At 44.0% G+C, this 27,245-nt stretch overlaps 1 protein-coding gene across 2 annotated transcripts in view; it reads left to right on the top strand.

Annotated features, from left to right (window-relative positions):
* Positions 1 to 1,746: 1,746 nt before the first annotated feature.
* The window catches only part of LOC124198878 (discoidin domain-containing receptor 2-like), a 34,735-nt gene continuing 9,236 nt past the window's right edge, over positions 1,747 to 27,245 (top strand). Inside the window, exons 1-5 of one of the 2 annotated variants that reach the window (XM_046594945.1) lie at positions 1,747 to 2,610; positions 20,537 to 20,742; positions 21,691 to 21,796; positions 23,328 to 23,449; positions 23,711 to 23,820. In XM_046594945.1, coding sequence (XP_046450901.1) covers positions 20,619 to 20,742; positions 21,691 to 21,796; positions 23,328 to 23,449; positions 23,711 to 23,820 — 462 coding nt within the window. In that variant the 5' untranslated portion in view covers positions 1,747 to 2,610; positions 20,537 to 20,618. Of the gene's footprint in view, positions 2,611 to 20,528; positions 20,743 to 21,690; positions 21,797 to 23,327; positions 23,450 to 23,710; positions 23,821 to 27,245 lie in introns of both variants that reach the window. The other variant, XM_046594946.1, reaches the window with a different exon arrangement.

Here is a 27,245-nt window from a genome sequence, read left to right as displayed (position 1 = left end):
TCGTCGGTCTATCCCTGGTCCCTTCTTTTAGCACACACGTGCCCTTATTGCGTCAGCCGGGCGCTTTGTCTCGTTGAAGGGCAGCACCTTCTCCCTTTCTTTTCCTTGGCTCTTTGCGATATGGAACCACGTCAATCGTCTCTTTTACGGAGAAATGAAAAAGAATGGGGTCGAAACCAAAAAAGAAAATAGGAAAAAGGGGGGCGAGAATTATTGGGGGAGAAGCCCGTCATTAATCAGCCGCGATGTCTCGGGCTCTCAGCGTCCACACCGAAATCTACTCACCTAATGAAAGCATTTGGCTGCAAATGGTTCGATCGTTGTTATTCTTTCCCCCTATAGTCTCGGCAATCGAAAGAAATGAAGATCGCCTCGATGGTTGGCTCATCGTTTCGGTTAGCGGCTTGGTGAGGCAGTCGATCACCGCTGATCCACGGCAGCAAACAGCGACGGACGCGGACCAAACACCGAGGGGAGTCGTCGTCGATTACGAGCCCAAAATCACCGTGGCTCACCGAGTTCCAGCAGAAAGCCAAAGAAGAAACAGAGGAAGAATCAAGCAACTCTTTTTCTCCTTATGCTAGGCCTATTTTTTGGTGTTGCACGATATCTATAATCGATCGGGCATGTCCTTTTTGTTTTTTCTTGTATATAAGAGACGAGGCAAACAGCCGAGTCCACAGTAAAGGAATCTGACGTTATACCTGCTGCCTTTACCTGATAAAGGAAATAAAACGTTTGGTGGAGATGCTCAGGTATATTTATATCGCCGTCTGACGTATTAAATCTACTGGGCCCCGACAGGTTTTATACACTTTGACTGTCAGTCATGTTTGCGTCGTCCAATGTTTCTCTTCTCCGCTTCTTTATTTGCGCCATGTTTAGATTTATTCCCCGACTGTATACATGCGAGCTTATAGTCGTCGAGGCATAAGGTTTACACAATCAACGGGAAGTTTTGGACATGAGCCCAATGCCCACAACACATGTGCAACTGGCCGTCTCTCTTATTTTCTTGTTTTCTTATTTTCGGATCGCTTTGGGTTTCGGTCGTCCGTTCTGTTTGTTGTTCTTCTCTTCTTTTTTTCTTTCTTTCCTTTTTCTTATTGTTTTTTCATTTCCTTTTGTTGTGGGTGGTGTGTCGTTTCCTTGACTTTTTCATTCCCCCCCAATCGAACCGCTTCTGCTGGTAGACGATGCACCAAGAGTCGGATCGAGTCCATCACATCGTCCATATCTGTACATCATCCAATAACGTTTAGGCGGGTAGACGTTATTTCTTTACGTGTGTAGGCCTATACATAACAAATGGAGAAGAAAGGAAGTCAAGAAGAGAACGAGAGAGAGAAAACTCGCCCGGTCTATGATGGCCGTCGAACCCACCCGGTGCAATCGATATCGAATAATACTTTTGCCCTTCTTTTCTTGTCTTGATATTTTCCCATAAGATTCCCTTACTCTTCTTTCGTCTCTCGGCGTCTCCCCGCTTATTCTCTCCCGGTCGTTTCGCTTTTCTCCGATGAGCTGCGCCCACTCTGGCGCACACAACGCGAGTCAACGACGGCGATATTTCTCCTCGATTATTATTATTATTATTATTTATATTTCTGGATTTTTTACGGGGCTCACTCGCTCATCGCTGCGGGCCATTGACGAAGGAGAGAAAACGACTCGAGCCCATGGCTTCCCTCTTCGACTATGCGAGTCCCGAGTCGATGCTGTGCGCGCACACACACAACACACACACAGGAGGCCCTCTCGTGTTGTTAACCCAACCGTCTGCTCAGCAAAGGACGTCAGTAGGGCGGCAGCAGTCGAGCTGTTTACAACGTACGTCTCACGTCTCTCTGCTTCGTATCTCGTCGTTTGCAAAGTTTTCCAAGTTTCGGGTTTTTTGGGGCCAAAACAAAAAAACAAACAAAACAGTCACTTTCTCTGTCTGTTGTCTTCGAGTTGAATATTTCGCCGTGTTTTGTGCCGTTTCCTATCAAAGTGCCGATCCGAGTGAGTGAAATCTGCCAGTGCAAATTGAAATATTGGAAAGAGTTGCGCGACGGCTGTGAGAAGAGAAAACCGAAAAATCAAGAAAAGATAAAGAGAGTGTCCAAGTGACCCCGACTTTCAATTAAATTTGATTGAATGGCTGATTTCGCAGCATGAAGAGAGAGAGTCCAAGTCAACTGTCAAACCAATTGAATCCTTTCCACTTGGCAGTCCAAGTTGAATGATCAATTGACAATCAATTCGAATTAAGGACACAGTCGAAAAAAGGAAAAACGAAGGTCTTGTTGTCCTTTTCCCGGTCACTTTGCGGATCAATTTCGACCATCGTGTCGTTTTCCTGTTTTCCGCCCGTGTTTTTGCCCGTGTCCGGTTCCTCGCCAAATTGGTTCGTCGGTGATCGACAGATCGGATTAACTAACATCAGTGTGTGTCGGACGTGATCTCTGGTTGGATTTTCTGTCATCGAGTCTCCGGACCGGTCGACCGTCACACCCATCGTGATCACCTTGGTTTCCTTTTTGATTTGCCAAAAGACGTTGGAAATAATCGTCACCAACTTCGGAACCAAATCAACTAGAACAACCGACATCAGATTTTGAATAAAAGGTGAGTCACCGGGACTATTTTGTTACGTCGTCTTTCATTGTCATCTACAATGCTACGTGCTTAGAGAGAGAGAGAGAGTTGATGCAGCAGTCCCTGTCAGCTGATTTTCTAAATAAAAAAAAACTAAAAATTCCAAGTGAAAACGAAAGAAACGAAAATGAGCTCAACAGTGTGATGGATTGTATAATGACCGTTTTGGTCAGTTGGGTTGTGTCCTGTTTTGTCCTTTTGTGGTTCTTACCTGGAAAACAATTGCGCTGTCCGGCTCTGTCCAATTTTTTTTATGATTTCCAATTTTCCAGGGACGCAACAAAAAATCGCTAATCTCTGCGTTAGGCAGTCGAAGGACCGTTAACTCATGGAATTGTGTAGCCAACAACTTGCAAAAATAAGAAGAACGACAATAGCAAACAAATGTCCCGCATTCTGTGGGAATGAAAGTATTCGATTTCTGATTGAGAGATGTGGCCACGCGAAGGGCGCGCATGTGAAATGTAATGGCCATCGTCGGCTTCATTCTCTTCATCTTTTGTTTTCTTTGACGACGAGGTGTTAGTGCGACATAAAACCAAGAGACTGTCGTAAAAGCCGTGCGACTATGCAGCTGTCATGGCATTTGCTTCACAAAAGTAAAAACTGAAAAGAGAGAAAAGACCGTGACACGTCGGGAAGGAGAAAAGGTGAGACTGTGAGAGGTAGACACTGGGAGGGAACCCTGTTTGTTGTACAAGAACCCAGGTAGTCTGTGGTGTTCCTCTTCTTCCAGATGAAAGGCGAGGGACCGTGCGAGGAGTAGTTGAGGGATTCGTACGAGTCAGAGGGTTACACCACCAAGTTTAGAACCCATCGTCGTCTTCTACTTCTCATTCTAATAAGGAAAATCACATGAATTACGAGCTGGGGTGGGTTGGGGGGCTGCGACTTGTGACGACATCTTCCGTATTTCTAGTTAAAACTTTGTAAATCAAAGTCAGCTTTCCATCGGCTGACACTTTTAAACCGTTTTCTTTTCCCAAAAAAAGCTGAAACATAAAACAAAAAAAGAAACTGACGGAAAGAATCTGCTGTAAGCGCGGTTCGCCCTTGTGAGGCTCTGACGCCATCGGGACATGTGCTCCACATATTATCACTAGCCTTGTCGTCTGATTAGTCAGTCCTCCCCCCCCCCTCTCGCGTCAATGTGACTTGAGGATCTTTTCAAGAAAAGAGAAAGGGACAGCGCGTCTACATGCCTCGTTCAATTTTATTTTTGAACCATTTTTTGAGAGCAACGAATTTTTTTCGTTTTGACTGGTTGTATAATTAATTTCCTTTCGCCGTCTTTCCCCGAGACTCTGGTGATTCCATGGTTTGTCGTGGCAGCGCCAACTACTTGCTTTTTTTCTCGGTTGCAGCCATGCAGCCCGGCTGCTTTGGTCTCCGTTCATTAAGGGCTCATCATCGCTTTCCTAATTCCCTTCTCTCGGTAACGAGCCCAAGACTGGGTCCCCAGCAGCACCGCTGATTGGAAATGAATGACCTTTTCTTCTTTTTCTCTTTTTTTAATTTTCCCTTTTAAGTTTTTCTCTTTTCATCTTTTTTGTCTCCTAGCTGCTCTTGTTCTCTCGCTCCCCTTGACTTTTCTTTTGTTTAGTCGACTCGGGGTCGTTTCGTTGTCTGGTGATGATGGCCTTCCTATGCAATTGGTTACATCATCACATACACAATCGCGGCAGTGTGTAAAAGACTTGTAGTTATATGTTATTCTATTCAACGAAAATTCAATAGAAATGCTCAGAAATTTATTAAATACAATTTTCTAGCTCATCCCCAGAAAGGGAAATATCCCGCGGCCAACAAGAAACGATGTGAATAATTAGCAGATAATAAAATTGTCTCTTGTAAGTTTCCTCCTGTACATCCAAGAGGATATTATGCCAGGGTCGACAATCAGAAACGAACGAGCGGACAAAAGAAAAATATAAAGAAAAAAGTTTCGAAACCAAAACAAAAGAAGAAAAATACGGAACCTATCCCGCACTCGGAGCTCACACTTTCTATATCCACAACAATTGTTGTTGTTGTTGCTGTTTGTCGTTTATATTTATATCTGCCATACGCGTTCCACACAGACAAAGTACAGACGGGCTCAGCTCAGCGATGCCTGACCGCCAGAGCCGAGAGAGAAAAAGAGATGCGGTACACTGCGGGTCATTTCAAGTCGACTGATGGGCGATGGATGGTGTGTATATTGGTACACATGGTAGTTTTGTAGTACTAGTAGTAGTCAAAGTACCACACTCTACTCTACCCTCTAGTCAGCAGGGCTAGAAAAGAATTAGATTCCACAGCGAGGAGAAAAACAGAGGAGAATGGGGGTTGTAGTGGGACAGACATTTCGCCGACCGACAGAGAAGAGGAACGTCAGGAACCGAAAAGAGGGAAAAAACCCGATCCATCTTCGTCTTTTTTTCCTTTTCGTCTTCTATTCCGCCGTGCCGACCGCGCGCGCCCGATGAACCTCTCGCTCTGTCCGTGTTTTCTCTTTTATTCTTTGATTCTTTGATTTTTTTTCCCCCCATCTTTCAGTCAAACTCCGAATTCGGGAGAGTGGGACCCCGGTGAGGAGAAATCAGTGCCCCATCAGACTCGACACATCACTGAAACAAGCTCTCCTCCTCCTCCTTCTCTTCTTCTTCTTTTTGAATCTTCTTTCATGAACACCCTCACACACAAGTACACGAAAATACTGGGAAATTCATTTCAACCTGAAAAGAAAGGAAGGAAGGAGAGGAAAAAAAAAACAAACAGGGAAAACGAATGAAAATGCTGCGTGCAGTAAATGCACGTACGTATTGAGTCGGTGCAATGGAGGAGAAGAAGAAGAACCCGCCGTGTTTGTAACAAGATCCGATGAAAAATTTCCCCTTTTGCTTTTCTTTCTTTTCCTTTTGATTTGATGATGAAGGGAATTTTGTTTTTCAGTCTGTGGAATTCAGGAGGGCCAGTTAGAAGCGGGTTGGAATCCATTACACCCACTACACACATTGGAATTGTATGTGCGCGTTGTGAAATTAGATGAGTTTGACGCTGAGATCGTCACGTCTCGGAGAAAATATTTCCTTGGCATTTTGAAAAGCGGACGGAACATTTCATCTTTTAGTGTTTGGTTGAAATTAGCTGGAAGCTTTTGTTCTTTTCCCTTCGCCTTTGTTGGTTTTCCTTTTTCATGCAATCCGTGTTGATGTTTTTCGGTGGTGGAGCAGTCGTGTATTAATAGGCAGGAAGTAGCAGCAGCTTATGGATCTGCTGCACTCACACGGCGAGGGGAGACGAGAACTCCTCAAAAAGGAGAGACCCGCTGTTCTCTTATTTGATGTTTTACAGCTCGAAAGGTCCACTGTTCCGTCTAGCTGCTGCTGGTCTGTCGAGGGATGATGGAAAAATATCTTTTTCCATCGTTTTCTTCACCTCGCATTCATATTATTTCTCGCCATTTATTTGTTTTCGTGAGGATACGTTTTCCACACGGTCGTAATATATCTTCACATTTCCGAAAAATTTTAGTTTATTTTTATTTAAAAAAAATATTAATTATTTAAATTTCAAAACGTTGATTTCGTTACTTTCATTCGGCCTATCAAACCGTTCCATAACGAAACCCAACCATTGCCGTGTAAAATCCAAGTCGATAATTTACACGACAAAATAATCACACAAAATGAAAATGTTTCCAAGTTACGATTTTACGGGGCTAAACCGCTAGAGAAACGTTGGTCCAAGCGTTGGTCGTCATCAACTTCACCAGTCAAATGTATCAGCATCGAAACGCAGTGTCTCATTTCTTCCTTTATTGAATTTTCTTAAAAGTAACCAAAAAAAATAAAAAAATAAATAAAAGAAAGAACATGACGTCAAAGGGGTGACTGATCCTTCTCGAATAGCTCACGATAAAACAAATTTCTTTTAAAAAAAAAAAACCTTTTGTAACCGTGGCTCTCTGTTGAAACTCCAACGCGGGAATTTTAAAAACATTCTGAAAAAAAAAGAAAAAAGTAAAAGAAGAACTTTGGTGAAAGAGAACAGATATCGCAGAAGACATTCTTGGTTGGTTAGTCTCATAGCTCAACGGGTTCCAGAACGTCGACTTCAAACCGAAACAAATCTCCAACAGCAGCAGCCAGGCGCACTTGGCGGTACGAGCGACGCCACACGACGCCAATGTATTTAGTAAAGACTAAGGAACGCAAAACAAAAGAATAAGAGAAAAACCTGACCAAAAAAGTTGGTTAACGATAATACAATCTGAGATCTGACACACATGGTCAGCGTGTGTCTGTTTGTGTGTGTTTAGCACAGGACACAACAGAGCGAGCCGAGGGATGGAAGCTGGAACTTGGAAGGGCGAAGAAGATCATGTCACTTTGGCCGGACCATATGTGACTCCTCCCAGAAGCAGCTCTCCTCTTCCTTATTCCATTTCTCCTTTTCGTTGCCCCTCTGTTTCTCTCTTGAGCCTCGCCGTTGGTTTCGCGTGTCAAGTCGCCATGTAGTACGTGGATTGTCACAAGGGATGGAAAGAGGCGCGCAACCAAACAAACCGAAAAAGGGAAATAAATAAAGAGAACCCGAGAGAACCCATCTCCTACTCTATGGCTTGCACATGTTACACGCATTCACCACCGCACACAGACAACACGACAGCACGACAGCAAAGGCAAAAAAGTGGATGGAAGGAACAAAACCACAACGAGGTGGTCGACCGTTAATCCCAAAACCGCCCGACCGCTGCGCAATCATCACCGGCACAATGCAACAATCAAATATGGAAGAAAAAGAAACGAATCTGCTTGTACACACATTCAAGTACATCCGAGTACATCCATTAACAAAGGGGGAATATGAATAACGACACAACACGCATACGCCGCTCAGGTTCTTTCTGCTATTTTGCTCCTTTTCAACTTGAAATCGCATTCATCTTTGAACGGAACACAAACAGCGCGCCTGTGGCGGGGTTAGTCCAACCTTCTCATTTCGTTCGTTCGTTCTTTTTGTTGGCCGTGATGGACCTTTTCCATCTCTTGCGTTCAGTTGCTCTACTGTAATTTCCTCCTTGCTTCGTATAATTGAAACGGTTCAAATTAGAGGGTCTCTCCTTCTCCATTTGACTCTTCTTATTTCTGGCTTGGATGTTCATTTTAATTGAGTGCGGTTGAATCACGAAGGAGAGAGACTCAAAATATTCACAAGACAATTTGATTACCGGTCTAGATATAGGATTTCTTGGTAGAACCAGCGGCCATTGGGAAACCGTTTGTCTTCATGTCAAATTCCAAATTGTGAACGAAGTGGGTCGACTGGGTGTTTCCTTTTATATTTTATATCACGTTCACGCTAACCGCTAAAGAGCCACGTCCAGAGAGAAGCGTAAATAAATCATTCAGAGGAACTCAAAATCAGGTGAAACTCGTATTTCAGATCAATGGAATATGGAAGTCATTAGCTCGAATTTGTGGATGGAGCAGTTGACCGCCCCGGTGAAGCGAAAACAAAAGAAAGAAAGAAAAAATAAACAAATAAAATAAAATAAATGAAAATCAAAGTCGATGGACACGTCACATCAGCCCTGGTGTGCCTGAAGAGGTTTCGTTTGGGTTCCTCCGTCCGTTCGTTAACACTACCACGTGAGCGAGTCGTCCTGTGTGAATAGCGGCAATCAGGGCCGTGCCGAATTCGTCATCCCGTACTTGATCACGGCCAACCGCACGACAGATCCATCTGTGCGATAGCCATGTGAGGGGGAAACTGCCGTTGTCGTGGTGAACGGCCCGACTGTGTGATCATCCATCAGTCAACGGGTGAACGGTCACGGTGGCGTGAGCGGCGCAGAAAAAAAACAAAAAAAAAACTCCGAGCGGCTATCATAAATCAAATTTCATCCATCTCTTTTTCTTTCTTTCTTTCTTTCTCTTTCTCACTGTCTCACATCCCATTCCAATTCCATCTATCTCTCATTCCTTCATTCTTTGCCTCTCAAAACAGCTAGGCGTTAGGTGCGTAGAATAATGGATTTTTACATCTTGTTCGTGACATTGTCTTTTATTTTTTGTTTGTCTGAGTGCCGTTTCTTTCTCCTTTCGGAATTTAATAAAAATAAAGTAAAAGCCGGTTCAAACATTTTTATCCATTTTACCTAGTAGTAGTAGTAGATGACGTTTTATAGGGAACGCCTCTAATGATAACAAAAATGGCAGATTTTTAAATCACTTTTTTTAAGGCTAAAGAGCAAAGGGATTGACATAATCCCTGTGCCACTTTGCTCCGAGATTGACTTCGACGCAATCACTTTGCCTTAAAGAGCTCAATCTGCGCATCATAGATGAAGGCCGTCATGGCAGGGCCGTCAGATTGTCGCTGTCGTCGCTTGTTTCTTAAGAATAAGAGATCCATCGACTATCCGGGGAGCAGATGGCACGTCTTTTTTGCTTTCAGATGCTGCTCTGTCCTCTTTAGCGTCACATAGCCTCTTCTCTGTTCCCAGCAGAGAGACTCTACACGCCAGTCGTCTCTCATCAGTTAAATTCCGCCGCCCATCTTTGCGTCCTCTACCATTACCGTTAGGGACCCCTCGTTCTGATTTCTGACGTTGTTCTCTGTACTCTGGGGCTGCTGTTTGTGTTGTTGTTGTCTCACACGAACGGAGGCCACCGACATCGCCTCGTTCACCCCTCCAGTCTTCTGATACAACCGATTGGAATTGTTTACTAAATAATCCAATACCTCCCCAGAGTTTTAAAAGTGGTTGGGTGGTAACTCGCAAGCCACAATCCAGTCACAAATATTTACGTTAGTTTTCCTAAACTCGGTTTGGATACAAGGCAGAAATGAATTTTCTAAATGATCAAGAATTTTGTCATTTCCAGTCGGTTTTAATATAAGACCGCACTACTCTGGAATAAGAGAAGCCCATTTACCATAATTCTCATAGCAGGGCAGGTATAATAGAATGCAGCATAATTTTAAGTGTTATTCAATACCGTTTTCCCATTTTTTCTCCTTGTTTCACTTTTTCTCCCCGTCCCCCCCTTTCACTTCATTATCCCTCGACGGCTCGACCCCACCGACTATCGCCTCCCTCTCGTATGTGTTTGTGTGCGGGTCGGATGACGAGAGAGGATTCTCCGCTGTGGCTTTTATTGTTCGTCCGATGCAACGTGCAGGTTTTGTCTCTGTGCTCCCTCACACCGACCAGACAGGCAGACACACAAACATCCTGCTGGTGTTGCCTTGCCTGGTCCCCCTTCTTCTTATTCTCTGTCCACTTTGAAACTGCAACACTAAGAGGGAGGAGTAGCCCAGCAGAGCCCCGAAAAGGTTTCCGAATATATGATTACTTTTTATCTGGTATTTCTGGTTCTCTTATAATTCCTCCTATGGCTAGTTCGAACAACAACAAAAAAAAACGACCTACTGGCGAGGGTGGACATTTCATTTTGTATGGCTGCTTAATTAAATCCCACCTACGCAACCCATCCACTCCCTTCGTCCGCCATCGCTCTTGTGTTGCGCCTCGTCCCGATGCGCACGTTCGTGACGCTCGTCGGTGCAAAATAACAAACACACGACGGGCAATGCCGGCAATGATTGTGCAGCCTAAACAGACACAGATAGCGAAGGCAATATAACGCAGGAAAAAAAAGACCCCACAAGAAGTTAACACCACCACCGAATGGGCAACGCGTTTAACACGATAATAATGTCCGAAGTTTGAAACTCTCCAACCCTACTGGATAGGAGGTCACTGCGCTTCTGGTCCGCTCCTTCTCGATTCTCATGTACACACATACAAGACACAGACGACCGCCGAGGAGGTAAAACAAACAAAACAAAAGAGAAATGATGAAGTTACTGGGTGCAACCGCACCTTTAACGACTTTGCCTTCTCTTCTTTTGCCTCTGCAAGGAAAAAAGAAAAGATAAAAGTTGTCCTCTCTTATTTCGTCTCAAGACTCACTTGACTCCCCTTGGTGGACTAATCTCAAAAGTCCGGAAAAGTCGCAAGAAGCTGAGAGACACTATGCAAGAGAGGAATTTCCAGAAGAAGTGTTGAGATTAGAAACTATGGTGCAATACCTTTTAGTTTAATTGAAACACTTTGGTGCTAAGAAAGAATGAACTGCATTCTTTGTTGAGACAAAAGAGAGTGAGTGAGTAGCAAGCAAGACGACACTAGTCTCGACTCAAGAAAAGGGGGGGGGAGAACAAACGTTGACATACGTATCACACAATACGTTGAAGCAACATTGAAAGAAAACATTCTCAGAAGTAGAGAGAAGGTTAAAAAACAACACAACCCCTTAAACTGAACGGAGCGTGAGAAACGATAATTTAATGTTTGATTTAGACTAAATCCAATTTTTACTTTAGATTTCTTGGTTTTTGAACTTGGTTTGCGTTTGTTACATGCTGAGATTCGTGAGATTCACCTTGTTCGCGTTTACGCTCGTGACAATTGGCAAAAACATGATTATTTAAACCACAGAAAGAACATAGGCTAAGTCTTGCGAATGTGAGTTGTGAGGACGTCGACGTTTGTGCTGCAATAAACAGAGCCATTTCACGTCCTGATTAGGCCTACTCTTAAACGTAAAATTTTGGCTATCATTTTTCTTTCTTGTTTGTTCAGTAGATTGTAAAAGTGCCCAGGCCTCTCGAAAACTTGCGTATTACACGGGGAGAGTCATAAGAACTTGTGTGATTAGTTGATCATCGTCAAGCATTGTACCCATATCACGCAATTGATGAACTAAGCTTTCTGTTTTTTGAAACATGCGCCATTATCATTTCCTGCTTCGTACTCGTAGCGGAAGAAAGCGATCAATTAAAACATGTTTGTTTTTCTGATGCGCTCTGCTCATATTGTTGAGTTAAAAGTGTCCACATAATAAAAGAGGATGTACAATCCAAAAGGGTGTTTCGAACTCCTTTTTGAGATAGAAGAAAATTGTTTTATTTTAGAAGTGAATGACTTTAACAGAGATTCTAGATTGATTAGGCAACTCGTTTCAGTAGTACTGAAAATAAAATCTTGGGCTTTTAAAATCTAGATCATGCCAGGCAAGAATGATTGCTTCTTCTGTTGATCTTCCCTCGACATTAATGTAGGGGCATTTGTTGTCATCCAGAATTTGTACTGGGCATTCAATGGTGCATTGAGTATTCCGTCCAACTTGGGCATTCAATGGTGTCATTGAGTATTCCGTTCAACTTGGGAACTTGTACAGATTATAAATACGACAGTGGTAAATAAACGTCAATCTCTGGGCCCATAACCTGTTGAGATTAGAAACTATGGTGCAATACCTTTTAGTTTAGTTGAAACACTTTGGTGCTAAGAAAGAATGAACTGCATTCTTTGTTGAGACAAAAGAGAGTGAGTGAGTAGCAAGCAAGACGACACTAGTCTCGACTCAAGAAAAGGGGGGGGAGAACAAACGTTGACATACGTATCACACAATACGTTGAAGCAACATTGAAAGAAAACATTCTCAGAAGTAGAGAGAAGGTTAAAAAACAACAAGAAGCGCAGCAGAGGAGATGAGGACGTGAGTGTCTGTTTCATTCACCAACCTTAATTCCAAACTGAGCCTCGTCTTCTTTTGTTTCTCGAAAACTTCAAACTCTCCTTCCCATTCTTCAAACTTTCCTCTTCTTGATTTCAATATTTTTCAAAAAGTAAAAACGTCCTCGACAATGAAAAGCTTTTGAATATTATTAATAGTTCTAAATTTGGGTTCGAATAAGTGTTCGCTCTATTCTGGGACTGTTGAAATATTAGGCCGCTGACGAGAAGGCGATCAATAGCGACTGAATAAATTTTAAAAAAGGAACTGAAGTCTTTAAAATGACGCAAGGTAGAAACAGCATTAAAAAGAATTAAAAGCGGATCTTTGCCTCCTGCATACTTATTAATGAGACTCGGTTGCATTTCCCCCCTCCCGGGTAGAAGCTTAATGAACCCTAAGCGAACTTCACTAGGGAAGAAGAGATGGACACACAATAGATTTAGAAAATTCATTCTAGCCGATGAAAAATGGGTCGTGGACCTTTTCTCCTTTATTTTATTTTTTGTGGGGGTTTTTCTCGCTCGGTTTCTGTTCTTTGGCTTCAGATCGACTCCGCCCCTTCGTTGTCTCCTGTATCTATGTGTCGATCATTGCCGCCGCTCCTGCTGTTGCCGCCTCTTTCTCGACTGCAGTTGAAAACAGGAAAAGACCCAAAACTCGTCCGTGTACTATAAGCTTCTCTCCATCCATCCCCGATCCTTTCCATAGACGGTACGGTATCATGCTACACACTGGATGGAATAATATATCGTTCCAGTTCCAGTTGCCTAATGAACCCTCTACGCCTTTTTGTTTCTGCCTCTCGCTCTCTTACGAAAAACAAAATCTTTTATTTATTTTTCCTTAAAGGAGGATATTACCAGGTCGTTGAGGAGGTTGTTCCATTTCTCCTTCTCTTGTTCGCTCCTTCTCGACTCGCAGTCGAATCAAAGTCTAATAAATTTCGATATGGACGTCATAAATCCTCGCATTGAGAGAACCCCAAACAGCCAAACATTTCTCTCTCTCAGTTTCACTTGCTCTCTGCTGGGTCTCCCCCCTCCCCCTTTTTTTCTTTTCCGTCTTCTTCCCGGCCGGAGCTGCTGTGTGTCTCCATCTCCTAGCACTTATACACGAAGAAACAACTCCCTTTCCATCTCTCATCTTGGCGACCTTAAAAGCTCTCTCTCTCTTCTCTTATTCTCTTTTCTTCCATCTCTCTGCCCTCTTCTGTTCTCTTATTTATTCCCCTACCAGCACCACAACATGGCCAGCGGTGGCCAAGACTCTGCAGTCAGTCCACATAAAGCGCCCACGAAAGGCCGTGTATATTATTTCAAGATTTGTCTCTTCGTAGGGTCGGAATATAATATCTCATCGTTGGGGTCGGCTATTATCTCTCCTCTCCCAGAGTCTCCGCGTTGTTGTTACACGCTCCATTAAGCGACAGCCACATACCAGCAGCAGCACCACCGTCAATTCTTTTCTCCTCTTGGGTCTCTTGCTGGACAAGGGGGGAGTGGAGCTACCCAGGATGACCATCATCTCTTCCCTAGTTCCCTGTGAAACTTATTTGAACCCCGCAGTTGTTGTGGTGACTTTGATTCATCAGGAGAAACAATGGCTCGATATGAAACTAGCTGGCCGCCCCGTCTAGCAAACGACAACCCCATAATAGGGTGGCAGACTGGCACAAGAACTTGAGGATTCTAGGGCTGAAGTTTGTCACGACGTGGAATTGTGTATTGGACGGGCGCAGCTCCATCAGAGTTTTCATCGCTCCAGCGATGTGGATAACTGCCACCGGCCAGCGACTGTGATTTACGGCGGTCGACGACGACAACATTCTCCGTTCGTTTTTAGGGGGGCAACTGAGTATAAGGAAATTCAAACAAACAAAAGTTGTCATAAAGGGAATCAATCGTGGCCGCGTCGGCGTTGAGTGGTGCCATCGAACCATTTTAGGAGCGACCCCCTAATACTTACTCCGTACTCTATACGCACACGTAAATTTTCTCTCTCTCTCTCCATGTGACTTTTTGTCGCATTGATCAATTTTCCAGTCGACTCGACACCATAAAGGATGATTTCAAAGAGAGTAGGAAAAAAAGGGGGAAAATAAAAAAGAGTCACAAAAACGCAGCAGATGTTAAACTCGTGATGACTCTTTACTTCTCTTTTCTCTTCTCTTTGACTCGAATCATGATGCCATATACACCGGCATACAATATCAAATGGGTTTTGAATGTTGAGATTCGTTTCCCGGCTGTCATTCGAGACCCATTCGACAGAGAAAATGGTGACTTGATATGCGCTGCGCTGCGTGCACGTCAACCGAAACATCAAGTCTTGGCATCCGCACAGGCATCTCAAAATTATTATCAGCCGAATCAATCGCGACGAGTGCTGTGCCTCATGCGTGTAGGGCTTTCTCCTGATTTGATCCATCGCCGCTCTTTGTGGAAAGATAAAAATCGAGTAAAAGTCGAGAGACAGAGATTGCCTTCAACCAAGTCTCGCATAACTGCTAAATTTGGCATTGGAGTGTAAATAAGATAGCTACAATGGCCAATGCGCCATTGCGAAGCTGACTTTTTCACAAAAAATACAAATATACGTTGAAGTGATAACTGCGGCAAGGGGGGACTGAAGTAACTAAGAACCGCATGGGCCCGGTTCAAAGTTGGTCATTTTCTATTCATTTATATTCTTGACGCATCCATTCATGGACCTATTGGACCCCTCAGTTTCTGTCTGTCGCCCGTCCGAGTCCGCCAGTTCATCCGCGCTCGTCTGCCATGTGTGGGACTATGTGAACTGTGGAGGTATTTAATGTCGCGCTATAGATCTCTCTGAGAGGTTATATAGCGAGGCGAGAAGCGCACAGAAAAGACTCTAGAGGGAAATGTGGGGGCTGCAGCGCTCAAACTACTGGGAACTGCAATGGGAAGAGACGAGAAAAGGGAGAAAGAACGTCGACGAAATCATACGTGGAGGGAGACGAAGAGTCTTCCACTCTATTCCTCCATACAACAGCTAAAAGCATAAAAGTAGTCGTAGTATGTGTACATATATCTCATGTCTACGTGAATTATGATTCGAGTCAAAGGACTGAGAGTCCATCCGGGTTGAAATAGAGAAATTGTAGATTCAGTTAGACTGTGGGACTCGTGTGTGTGAGGGGCTGGAAAGAAAAATGAAATGGTTTTCACTCCTTTTCTTCTTTTTCTATTCCTTTCAGCTTCTCCTTTTTGTTGTGTTTGTGTCTGTGCATATTTTTACCTTTGCTCGTCGACACGAAAGGAAAAGAAAACGGGCCAGAAAAAGTCTTCGAGGGGGGAGCCAAAGTCAGTCGGAGAGAAAAGCGGAGAAAAGAAGAAGAGACTAGGCGATGAAAACGGAACAGAACAGAACGCTCTTAAAGCTCAATGCTGTTGTAGCCTGTCTACCCCGGTCGCCACTCTCTTTTCTGCCTCTCTATGGCCTATGCGTATCCATATAAATAAATGGTGGATGTTGAAGGATGCGTCCATTTCTTTTGCTTCCGTCTCTCTCAAGAGAGTGAGAGAGGAAAAGGCGGAGAATGACAATTTCGCACTCGATGGACTCGGCTGCTGCTTCGGTGCCCTTTCGAAAATGGAATTGACGGAATAACAGCAGGGCAGAGTGGACGACCAGAACATTTTTCAGGCCGAATAAATAAACGAGTACGCGCTTTCGTATTATTTTTTACCCTTTTCACCGCTTTTCACTGCGCGTTTAATGGAGAAATGTTTCATACGATTAAAGCTGGCCGCATCCAGCCTAAACATCGTCAAATGGTTCGCGATAGGAGAGAGCGGAAGACAGCCGGAATACTTTGATGCTCTTGCGGATGCACAGAGTCCCGGTGGGAAAACTTTGTTGCGCATTCATTAGTCGCTTGGTTTAACGACCTATTAAAATGAGGGAGGCTCGACTGTATAAGCGAAGGGAATAAAGGGCCACAGTGGAGCAAAGTTGCTGTACGTCTGTCCGGTACACGTCGGAGCGAAGGAGCGAAGGAGGGATGGAGGGAAGGAGGGAGCGGTTTTGAATCGACCATCTCTCTTCAGTCTCTTGACATCATGTCGATCAAGTTTAACGTCAAATGAGAGAGAAAACGACTGTCGTCGAGTGTTTCGACTGCGGGGGTTACGGAAAATGGGAACCGGAGACGCAGGGGGAAAACGGTCCAGGAGTAATAGCGACTGGCCGGTCATAGGCCAGGATCTAAACAGCCCAGGGAGGAAAGAAAAAAAAAGGGGAATAACTTTACCGATTATGTAAAAAGTTTATGTATAAATGCTGGAATATTCATTGGCACGTCATCGAAAGATACGACGACACACGGTGGAAAAGTCGGACAAAAACCAAATAAAAATAAAATACCTCGCGGGTCACGGATCCATGGAGACGACCATGGCCCTCCTCTCCGTCTCTCCCTCGACCGCAAAAAGGGGTCCAGCCTCAGGAATGAAAGGAGAAAAGACGAGAAAAGACTAAGAGGACACGGCGACTATTTATCCCGACTGCATCTTTTAGCTGACACGGGTCGCGCGCGTTTCAATTTCCATCGACCGCCACCAAGGGCCGGCCAGGTAACAGCAACCGACGACGAAAATGAGGGGGGACAGATGCACCACCACCACCACCACCAAAAGGAGGGAGACTCTTTCTGGTCGAAGGTGCACAACACAAGGCCGTGCATAGACTTATAGATGCATATACGTGGAATAAATTATGAGAAGTCAGCCAAGGGAAACGATGAACAGGGACAGGCGATAGAAATCTCCGGCGACGTTCTCTTGTTCGGATTTTTCCAGGATTTTTTCTTTCCCCTTTTCCCACTTTTATTGAAAAAAAAGGGGCCATTGTGAGTTTCTGTGTGTTAAGGTGCGCGCGCGCGCGCATGGATCAATCAAGGGAGGCTCGACTCGTCCGAGTAACACGAGAATGTCCATCGTCTCTCCGCCTTGGCGTCAATAAATAATGACCAGCCAGAAAATTCTTGGCCCGTTGATATTTTTCCAGAAAAGATTTTCAGAGATGACGAGGAATTTCAGAGAGAAACTGGACAATTACAATCGTGAAATCCGACCGCCGCCAAGTTGTGTCGTTATTTGACAAAAAAAAAAGAAATTTCTCCTCCAATTCTTTGCCGAAATGATTAGGTTCATCTTATCGAAACTTATTCGTCTTTTTCTTTTCATTTCTTGAGCCGACTGATCCGCTCTCCCGCGGCTCTCACATTCTCCTTCGGCTAGAAATCGGATGTTATAGCCCATAATAGAAATAAGAAGGATCCCGTAGCTCCTTTGTACTATTCTAGTGAAACTACGTGAATAGGATTCCAACTAGTTTGGATTTTTTCTTCTATTCGTTTTTCATATTTTTCTCGTGGTCGTCGGTTTGTTGTCGAGGATAAATGGCGAGATTCAGCACCTCGGGGATGGCTGTCGGTTGGGCAGCCCACTGTTATTTATTATGTCTGTGCTGTATTAGATCGCGGGAAACTCGCGTCCATTCCACGCACTGCATCCAGCGCGGCATAGTCGGTCCACCGTCACGTGGATGGCGCAATTGGTGCATATCCAGGGGGTGGGTGGGTGGATGGATGGAAAAGGGACGCGGCGACAATAAGAGAATAAGCGGAGGGATTGCTGCTCTGCTGCTGTGCGATCCATCTATAAAAATCGGGCTTTCCGCTTTCCCTGGCACGTCAGATGTCGTGGATCCCATGCGGGCTCTTTGGATTCTCGCCTCTTTATTTCCTTTCGTATTTTCTTATTTCTTTAACGCGAATGGATACGACCATGCCCTATACATACGCACGTCTACTATCCAGAAATATACGGCACCTAAATCCATCCTCTCGAATAACACACGCAAGTAAATGTGCTGCGACGTATAGATCCAGGCAAAGGCCGTGCGATGAGGGGGGAGAGTAATACTGAACGGAGAACCTTTACACTCGTTTCTATTCAGCACAGTTCCCGTGTGTAACGAGGGATCAGTTCTTTTCGTCTTTTTCTCTACTTATTTTCAGAGAGGGAAAGATATCCTCGGGTTTCACCCATCAAGCCTCGTCGTATCTCTCATTTAAAATCGTAAAAAAAGAGAAACCATTGACGCAAATTGTCAGCTGAAACAGACGGGGAAATTCAAGCCATAACCAACCGACGTCTGCTCCCCCGGTTTCTCGAGTCTATCTGGATTCGATTGCGGCGGCGGTTTCAATAATACACTCCGCCGCATATCTCTTTATCCGAAAACACACGGGCAATTAAAAGTTTGTTGGTCGCTGCTTCATCTTGGTTCTGTACAGGAAATACTAGTCCTTTTCATACTGGATAATGACGTGGATGAATAGAAGACGAGACTAGTAGCGGACGGGTACTAGATGTAATCCGCGTCCTCCGTGGCCTCTTTCAGCGCTGCTACTCCGTGCTGTATCTGTTTGTTCACCGCCACCACAGTGCACATATATTCATCGGCGGATGCATAATATATATGTAATTACGCATACATGTACCAGAAACGATCCAACCGTGTGCACACATCTCTCTCTCTCTCTCTTGAGAGGGAGCCCTTCTGCACCGCTTCTCTTTTCTTCTCTGGTGTACAAGTACAGAAGGTTCTTTGCGCCAGCGCACTATTGAAACGGACTTGTATCTTTGTGAATTCCCCTCTGCATCCGTTCGCATCTGCGACGACGAGAAAAAGCTGCTGCCATGTACATTGAGCTGTGGATCATCCCCTTCAACTCTCCTTCAACTCTCGATCCTATTCAAAAGTCAGCGGTCCGCGTTTTCATGCAATCCGTTAAATGACCCGGTTGATATGACACCCTCTACACTTTTTTCTCCCGTTTAAGAGAATAGCCTAGGCGCCTTCTCCCCTCCGATTTTTTCCCCATTGATATTCTCCAAACTCAGCGCGATGAGAGTTTTGAAGTTCTCGTTCAGGCGTTCGCCCCCGTCCGTGATGGCGGTTCGATATAACACAAGGACTTGGGGACGGGAGTCAGGTCCTGTTCGTCTCGCTCTTGATATCGATATCAAAGTATAAATCAAAAGTGGAAAACTTCCAACTTGGCATAGGAGCTCTTCTGACAAAGTTGTTCTGTTCTGATGGAAGTTCTCCAACAAAAGAGACTCGAGAGAAAGACACAGCGAGAGGGTCTCAACAATACAGAATAAACACATCTGCCAGGCTGCATGTGTGGTAGCACAAGGACACGAGTCCCAGCATCCAACTCCTATGGCAATAACCCGACAGAGGCCAGTACCAACGAGTTTCTCTTGTGGTATTGTTTTACATGCAAACTGTGTGTAGTATATAAGACAGTGTAGGGATATTCCATTATTGATCCCGCCATGGGGTACATATAACGTCTATGTATTCCCGTCTTTCCTTTTTTTTATTCTAAATATTTTTATCTTAGCATAGACCTACCTAGTTTATTTGCATATGCAGAAAATCCAACGATGATTTCGTTTTTTTTTTTCATTTCAAAATTGTATTATCCTTTTCCTTTCTTTGTTCTGTGTCTTCTTCATTGTACGTTCCGAACCCAATGTAACTATCCGTTGTGATTGGGTCATAGCTGCAGGAGGAAGAAGGAGTCTGAGGGCTCCGGCTCCCCCATTGTGATTAGGATCGATTGTTCTGATGATGGTTGTAGCCCAGCAGCGGCAGCACATTGTTAGCTCAGCGGTGCGACGGGCAACTTGAGACCGGAGTTACTATATAGGAAGAAGACGAAGCGGCCAAAAGCAGCGGAAGCTGTGCGTGGCCCATCGACCAACAGGAGCGGCGATCTCACAGACTCCCTTTTTTTTTTCCTTTTTTCATATTCGTGTTTCTGTAGAACCCTGTTCATCTTTCTCACGGCCAGTACCTCTGCCAGCTGATTCGTCTCTGCTCTATCTCGTCATCTGACTTTCTGTTTATTCTCTGTAAAGGCGCGCACTTTGAATTTCGATTCAGATCCGACTGCAAATCAGACGTGCACCGCCAACTTGATAATGAATGCCGTGGCATATAAATAGATCGTATTTGAAGTTAACGGCGGGAAACTCATTCTCGATTGCTCCGTCGGGCGGTTCCATCATAAAGCTCCTCCTATTCAAAGAAAAGATCAGAGGAGAGAGTTCCTTTTGCATACCGATTGCCTTTTGCGTTCGTTATGAATATACCTCTCGACGACTGCGATGGGCCTTCCTTTGCAAAGTTCATCCTGTTTGATGGAAACAACGGGACTAGCGTGCAGTAATTAATCTCAAAATCTTTTGTTCTCTTTTGTTTTAAATTTCCAGAAGCCGTTTGGGGCAGGAGAGACGTGCTCTGTCTACTTCGAGACTGACGACGGAAGAAAGTCGGTAGGCGTCGGACCAAGACATGGAGTGCGCCGCACCAACATCACGGCGTCGTCGAGATTGCAGAGTGGGAAGCGTCGCAGCGCTCGCCATCGTCGTAATGATGGCCACGACCGTCGTCCTTCCAGCAGCCGCACTCGACACGAGTACGTACAACACTTTGCAATTCAGACTCAACAAAGGATCCCCATTTTCGAAATTTGTTTAAATCTTATTTTTTGATGCGTCAGTTGACTCGTCATGTAACACGGCAATTTACTTGTTAAAAGACCGTTTTCAAATGGCGCTTTGCCCTAATTTACTCGTGGAATCAGGAGAAGTTGGACGTGACAACTCAGCGTGACGTACGTCCGCGTACGTCAAAGATTCAAGAGCAAGAAAAGATGAGGGGCTGTGTACAAAAAAATATGGCGACGAAGAAGAAAATAAAGAAAGGAAATAATACGTAAGATAATGTAATGTGCTGTTGGATGGGTGTCTTTTTCATTAGATGAGGCGCTGTGTGTTGCCCATCTCTTGGGTGTCGATTAATTTGTACTCGGATCTTGACTCTCGAGTGCCGGACGAAGAGCCCGAGGAGGTCCAGTTGTACAACAGCGCAGACTCTCTCCCTTGTTGGCTGCTGACAGACTCTTCTTGATGCTGGCTGTTGTATCAAGCTTTTTCAATTAACATTGATTGCGTTTTCCCTTGGACTATTTCGAGTGTGCCCCCGAGTGCCGGTACTCGACTCGACGAAAGAAATTTAATGAAATAGACACAACAAAATTTTGGAAAACAAAAGAAAGCAACAACTACGTTCTATTGTCAGCGGAGGCTGAATTCTTAATGGGGCAGAATCCGGCTTTTGTTTTCATAAAAGAAAATGTGTCGGCCGCCTTTCTTTATGACACAAACTGTATAAAACATATCCACTAGTAAATTAGACTAGACTATACAATTTCTTCTTTAAACATTTGTTATTTCATGTTTCTTTTTCCTCTCTCTCTAGTCTCTACAGTGTCATAAATTTATTAATTCACTTCTTTTGTCTTTTGGTTGTCGTCGGGTTCCTGTCGTCTCCTTTTCGCATCTCGCACGAACGACTCAATTAGGTCAATGCGTCGGCGCCTTGGGCATGGAATCGGGAGCCATACGCGACGAAGACATCGCCGCCAGCTCGTCGTTTGACGGCGCCAGCGTCGGACCGCACAACGCCAGGTACTACATTTCACTTTTCAATGTGTGAATTTCTCCCTCTGCTGAATTATTCATGGATCAGCCAAGTATCCTCTGAAGCTGAATGAATGAAATTCGCTAAGAGATGAGAGTGGAAAGATTTCAGATTCCAAATCTGTTGGAAATAAGACGAAAACGTTAGTAACTGGTCGAGTGAACGCGAATCTCATCTTACAATTTTTAGTCTTCCATTTTTTCTTCAATACTGGTGACAGGATTCGTTCTGCTAGGAAATAAGCTCAAGCTGGAAAAAGTTGATGGGTGACGGGTAACTTCTTCGCTGGCATTTGACGTCATCTCTCCCAAGATTTGGAGGTTATTGGAATCGATCAAAACCGGAAGAATACACAAGTAGAAGGGCAGTGTAGCGTTGCACATTCCACTACAGCCATGACAGCATGTCAAACTCGATATCGTTCGACAGCGACCCACTCTCTACTTCATTCGACACTGACGTTCAAGCTGTGAACAGATAGAGAAACGCTAATTTTGTATGCTGACTATTCCAATCTTTCCGTTTTCACTCCATTTCCAACTTTCAACTTTGAAAGACTCTTCTATATCTTCTTCGATATCATATCGGTTTTTGCAAAGCTTTTACTCACTTTAAAATCGATTCTTGAAAAGGACGACGCTATTGATCGCTAATTGGCAGCTCACACTAACCAGATGTTGTGAATCGAATAGTGAGTCTCGAGTTACGATCCTGCTCCAGGGACAAGAGCGACACAAACAACCAAACATGTAACTCAGCCCCGGTGGAAGAAAACCGCTAAATTTAGTTTTCTCCTTTTCTTTTGAATAGAATTAAATATAAAAAAATATATATATTTAACCAATTCCGTGGAAAAGGAAAATAACCCAAGTCGAAAAATTGTATAAAAGTAAACAATCAGCATGAGAGGAAAGCAGAAAAACTGGGAATGAAATGAACCGAGTCATGTAGCTAAAACCAACATCAGAGACACGTCGATGATGAAGACGGGAATTCCAACAGAATTAATGCCATTGGCCTCCTGGTTTTCTTGTCGCCATCGCATTCAACACCATCAGAATCAAGTGATGTTGCCCTTGCCGGTCTCACGATTCCATTCTATGGTCAAGCCAGCGCCTTTATTCCCGATCCTTTTATTCTTTCTCGAGTTTCGGCTGACTCGGCGCAATTTTCATCTGTGAACGATCACGAAAATGAAGTCATCGAAGCAGACCCCATTTTTTGTGTTGTACACATCATCGTGTAGACACGACGAAAGGACCAGAAAGTCTTGATAAATCGAGTGCATAGTGGTGGACCAGTGACTGGCGTCCATCAACAGGCAGAAATAAACTAGGAGGAATTCGTTAGACTGTTGGGCCGCCAACTGTTTTGATTTGTGATGATTCCCGTCACGATCAGTCGGCCATCACATGAAATAAATATCCAACAAAATATAAACAAACAAACAAACGACTAATGCTAATAATTTGTTTCTTTTTTCTCTTCTTTTCTTGTTGATTTCCTTATTATGTGCAGAGTGCGCGTGGAGAGGAACGGAGGCGCGTGGTGTCCTCGCCAACAGGCCACTCATCAGCCACGAGACTGGCTCGAGATCGACTTGAAGACGGACCACGTCATCACGGCTGTCGAGACGCAAGGTAAGGGTAAGGAGGGAATAATTAGAAGCTGCTGCTGGGAACTAGTAAATCTGAAAAGTTGGTTTGTACGAGTTTGTAATTTTGCATTTGGGCCACTGTTTATTTTTACGGCAGCAGAACAATCACGAAAATCAAGGTAGTGACTAAATAGAGAAAGAGAGTAGGTGAAGGGGAAACAATCCTCGCACAAATGAATGTTTGACGAGTCTTCTTTTTTTTATGTGGTTCTTTATTTAATTCGGTTTTCCTTTCTTTCGATAGGACGATTCGGCAACGGCCAAGGACAAGAATTCGCTGAACACTTTCTACTTGAATATTGGAGGGAATCGTTGGCCAAATGGGTTCGCTACAAGGACATTAAAGGCGAAGAGGTATGTTTCTTATTGCGCAGTCTGCTTTCCATTACTTTGCAGCCGTTCCTATTCTATCTCTTCTTTATTGCCAACCAACTTCCAAAGTCTGAACCAGGAGAGAAGTATAGGGGGGAAATTCAATTGAATATCAGACTATAAACTGATTTTTTAATAATCATTTATTATATACGGTACTGGCTTAAGTGCTGTAACATAAGGGCACGATATTCCCCGACCACGCAGTGTCTAGATCCCAATCTATTTTTCTATATGTTATCTATAAATTTATTTTTCATCGTTTACGGTCTGTATGTAAAGGGCCGCGTGGAACTTCCCCCCTCTCTCTTTACCGTCATCCTCCCATTTCCTCTTTGACTAGTGGCAGTGGCACAGTACTCCGCCGAAACGGCCCTTTCTCCTTCCCGGCTGCTGCGACTCTCACAGACATCAGTGAGATGATAAAGGTCCACGATGACACAGAAGGACACAGAAGAAAGAAAAAAAAGTGAATAAAAGAAAAGAAGAAATAAAAAGAGGAAAAGAGCAGAGAATCAGAATGGAGCACGAAGCCGCTACGTGATTATATAGATGAGAAGTCACGTCAAGTCAACAATACACAACACATGATGAGGGTGTGAGGAAATCTCGATTGGGAAGAGCCAAAAGGGCACCAACTCCTTTCTTTTCTATTTTCTCGCACAGTCTCTCCTTCCGCCGTCGTATTCGTCGCCCTTTACTTGATTCTTCTTCTGCAATCTTGATTGTTATCCCTCGGCTCTCTCCCATTCGCGTGGAAAGAAAGAAAAGTTGGATGTCCTCGTTTGACTTCTTTGATTTCCAACGGATGACGCACAGAAGCAGCTGGCCCGAGTCCCTTCTTTTTACGCCCGCTGTACGTATAACAACCCGTAATTATCTCACGCGGATTACACTGCAGACGCCGGGAGGAGATTGAAGATGGACGGGGGGGGGGTTGCGAGTTGAACGGATGATGGTTTATCTACGTCCGGTGCAAGTTTGCCGACACTTGCGTGTTCCATCGTCGCCATCCCATGGATTGCGTTCGTGCTTTCCCAACTTTTGATGGTTGTCTTGTTTTTCTTTCCAGTGTTGGGTTGTTAACTTGTTTTGTCTTTTATCTAAAGAGCCGATCCCTACTCTACTAAAAAAAGAGAGAAAAATAGGGCGGGATCAGGAGCGGAAATGATTCCATTAAAGGGCGATCATCTTCTTCTTATATCCAGACGACAATCTCTTCTTGAAGCCACCCCTTTTTTTGGGTTGACACTCCTAACTCTCATCTTCTAACTACAAGTAAATTATTAGAACTTTAAAAAAAATTTGTCCAGCCGAATATTGCCGTTAAATGCGGTAATCATCGCGAGACAATATTTTATTTTCTAAAATGGAATAACATATTCCAGATAAGTAATCGATAATTGGGAAGCTAGACGCCGTTCAAAACCGCACCTTCAACTCTCGCACGGGATTCCTTGTTCAACGTGCGAGTCCAGTATCTCTCGTGAGAACGGCTTCTCCTGCACTGTATTGTGACAGTTGGCAGTAGGACACAGAAACGACAGCTCCTTATTGTTGTCGTCTCTTATTATGCGGTGTGCAGCTCTGACTGAATCACAGTTTCTCTAACCGAAAAAGAATATAATGGAAAAAGAAAATGTTAATAACAGCATGGATGTGTACGGTTGTTGTCGGTCGGACGTTCATGCAGCGTTTCGTTCCCTCATTCTCACCGTCGAAACGGGCAATCAGTTCATTTCCTTTTTCTGATTTTCTCACAACTGATTGAAGTGCCTATGATAGCGTGAGGAATTGGGAAATAGTTTAAAATCAAATCGCCCGGTCATGTCTCAAACTGCTTTGGCTTGTTCACTTCATCGTGTGGATTTCTTAACAAAATTTTCATAGTTCCGTAAATTATTAAAAATTCAAAACTAAAAATAGAGACGTCCAAACATAGTTCAAGATGAAATGGACAAACTAGCGCAAGAGCCCATCCTCGACGCTAAATCGTTTAGACATTTCACTGTTGACTGTCTAATGTATTGGCCTTCAGTCCGTCGCATCCCGCTGGACATCATCGATCACAGCAGTCCCAACGTCACCGTCTGTTTTCCACTTGTCTTATCATGACCGTTGGTGGATGACTCGACTGATCGAGTAGATGCCCTTAACAAGCAAGTAGCTCTTTCCCGTCTCCGCTGCCATTGTGCACCAAAATCTAACCACTGCACCGACTGTCCGCCCTCTTCACCGTCTACTGTTCCACACCTGGCTTGATCGTATTAGTCATTCTGCTCTCACCATGACGGTCATGAAATCTTTTCAAGTAGCCAAGCACGTCTAATTACCTTTTTCGGTCGCTTGAACATGCGAATGTTTCGACTTTTGGCCAAGCTCAGCCAAGCTCAGCCAAGGATCTACACAGGGTAGAAAGAATATTTTTAAAAATATTGAAAAAGGTTCAAGTGGAGAAAAGGAAGTTGAAGGCTGTTGATGAGCTTTACTTTCCTGCTGCAGTCATTATCAGCAGGTGGGTTAGTAACCATCACTTGTGTGCGCGGGTCTTTCAAGTAGCCACGCACAGTCGTACACGTTAGACTCTCAATTATTTCTCGTGTCTTCCCAAACACGATGGAAAGGAAGGGAAAAAGAAACAAACACAAAAAGAAAACAACAACAGAAAAGAATACCAAAGTGATTCCGGGGTGTTTTTTTTATTTTTTAAACAAGACGATGCAGACAACTAGAGGAAGAGAGAAAACTACCGGAAGCTTCAAATCATTCTCCATTCTATTCTGGTGGGGTGTAGAAAAAATAGTACTGTGAGTTTGAAGGGGGAAACAACAACAACCACAATGTCACCTCGAAATTGTTTCCACGATGACAAAAGATGAACAAAAAAAGGGACAGAATAAACCCCCAGGAAATAACAGGGAATCAAAATGTGATTTAGAAAAATTGGATAATGAATCATGCAATTCAGAAGTTCCTTTTCACTCGTGTTATTTTTCCATATCAATTTCAGCGCGCAGCTATTTCTGTTTTTCCAAGAAGACCAAAAACTACGAAAATCTAATGATGAGAATGGGGCATTTGGCTATTAGCTGATTACAATTATGCGTCTTACAAAATTGTTTGAAGAGGAAAGGTTGACGTACAGAAAAAAACGAAAAAAAACTTTTCCCAAACAATATAGTTGTGTTGAAAACATTGACACGAGTCGTGAAATTCGGTGAAATTGAAATCCCTCTTTGGGTTCGTTGAGCATTTGAGAGTTTCAAAGGTTTTGAATGACGCAGCAATGCAGCCGTCCTTTTCTTGCACGACGACTAATCTATTCCGCGATTCCCGCCGAGCGTTCATCGAGAAGTGGCTGCTCGATGCCAGCCGCAGCGAGATCAATTAGGGATTGCTGCCGTTCC

Source organism: Daphnia pulex, chromosome 7, assembly GCF_021134715.1.
Source record: "Daphnia pulex isolate KAP4 chromosome 7, ASM2113471v1".
Lineage (NCBI taxonomy): Eukaryota > Metazoa > Arthropoda > Branchiopoda > Diplostraca > Daphniidae > Daphnia > Daphnia pulex.
Note: the sequence above shows the minus strand (reverse complement) of the source record. Positions and strands in the feature narration are given on the sequence as shown.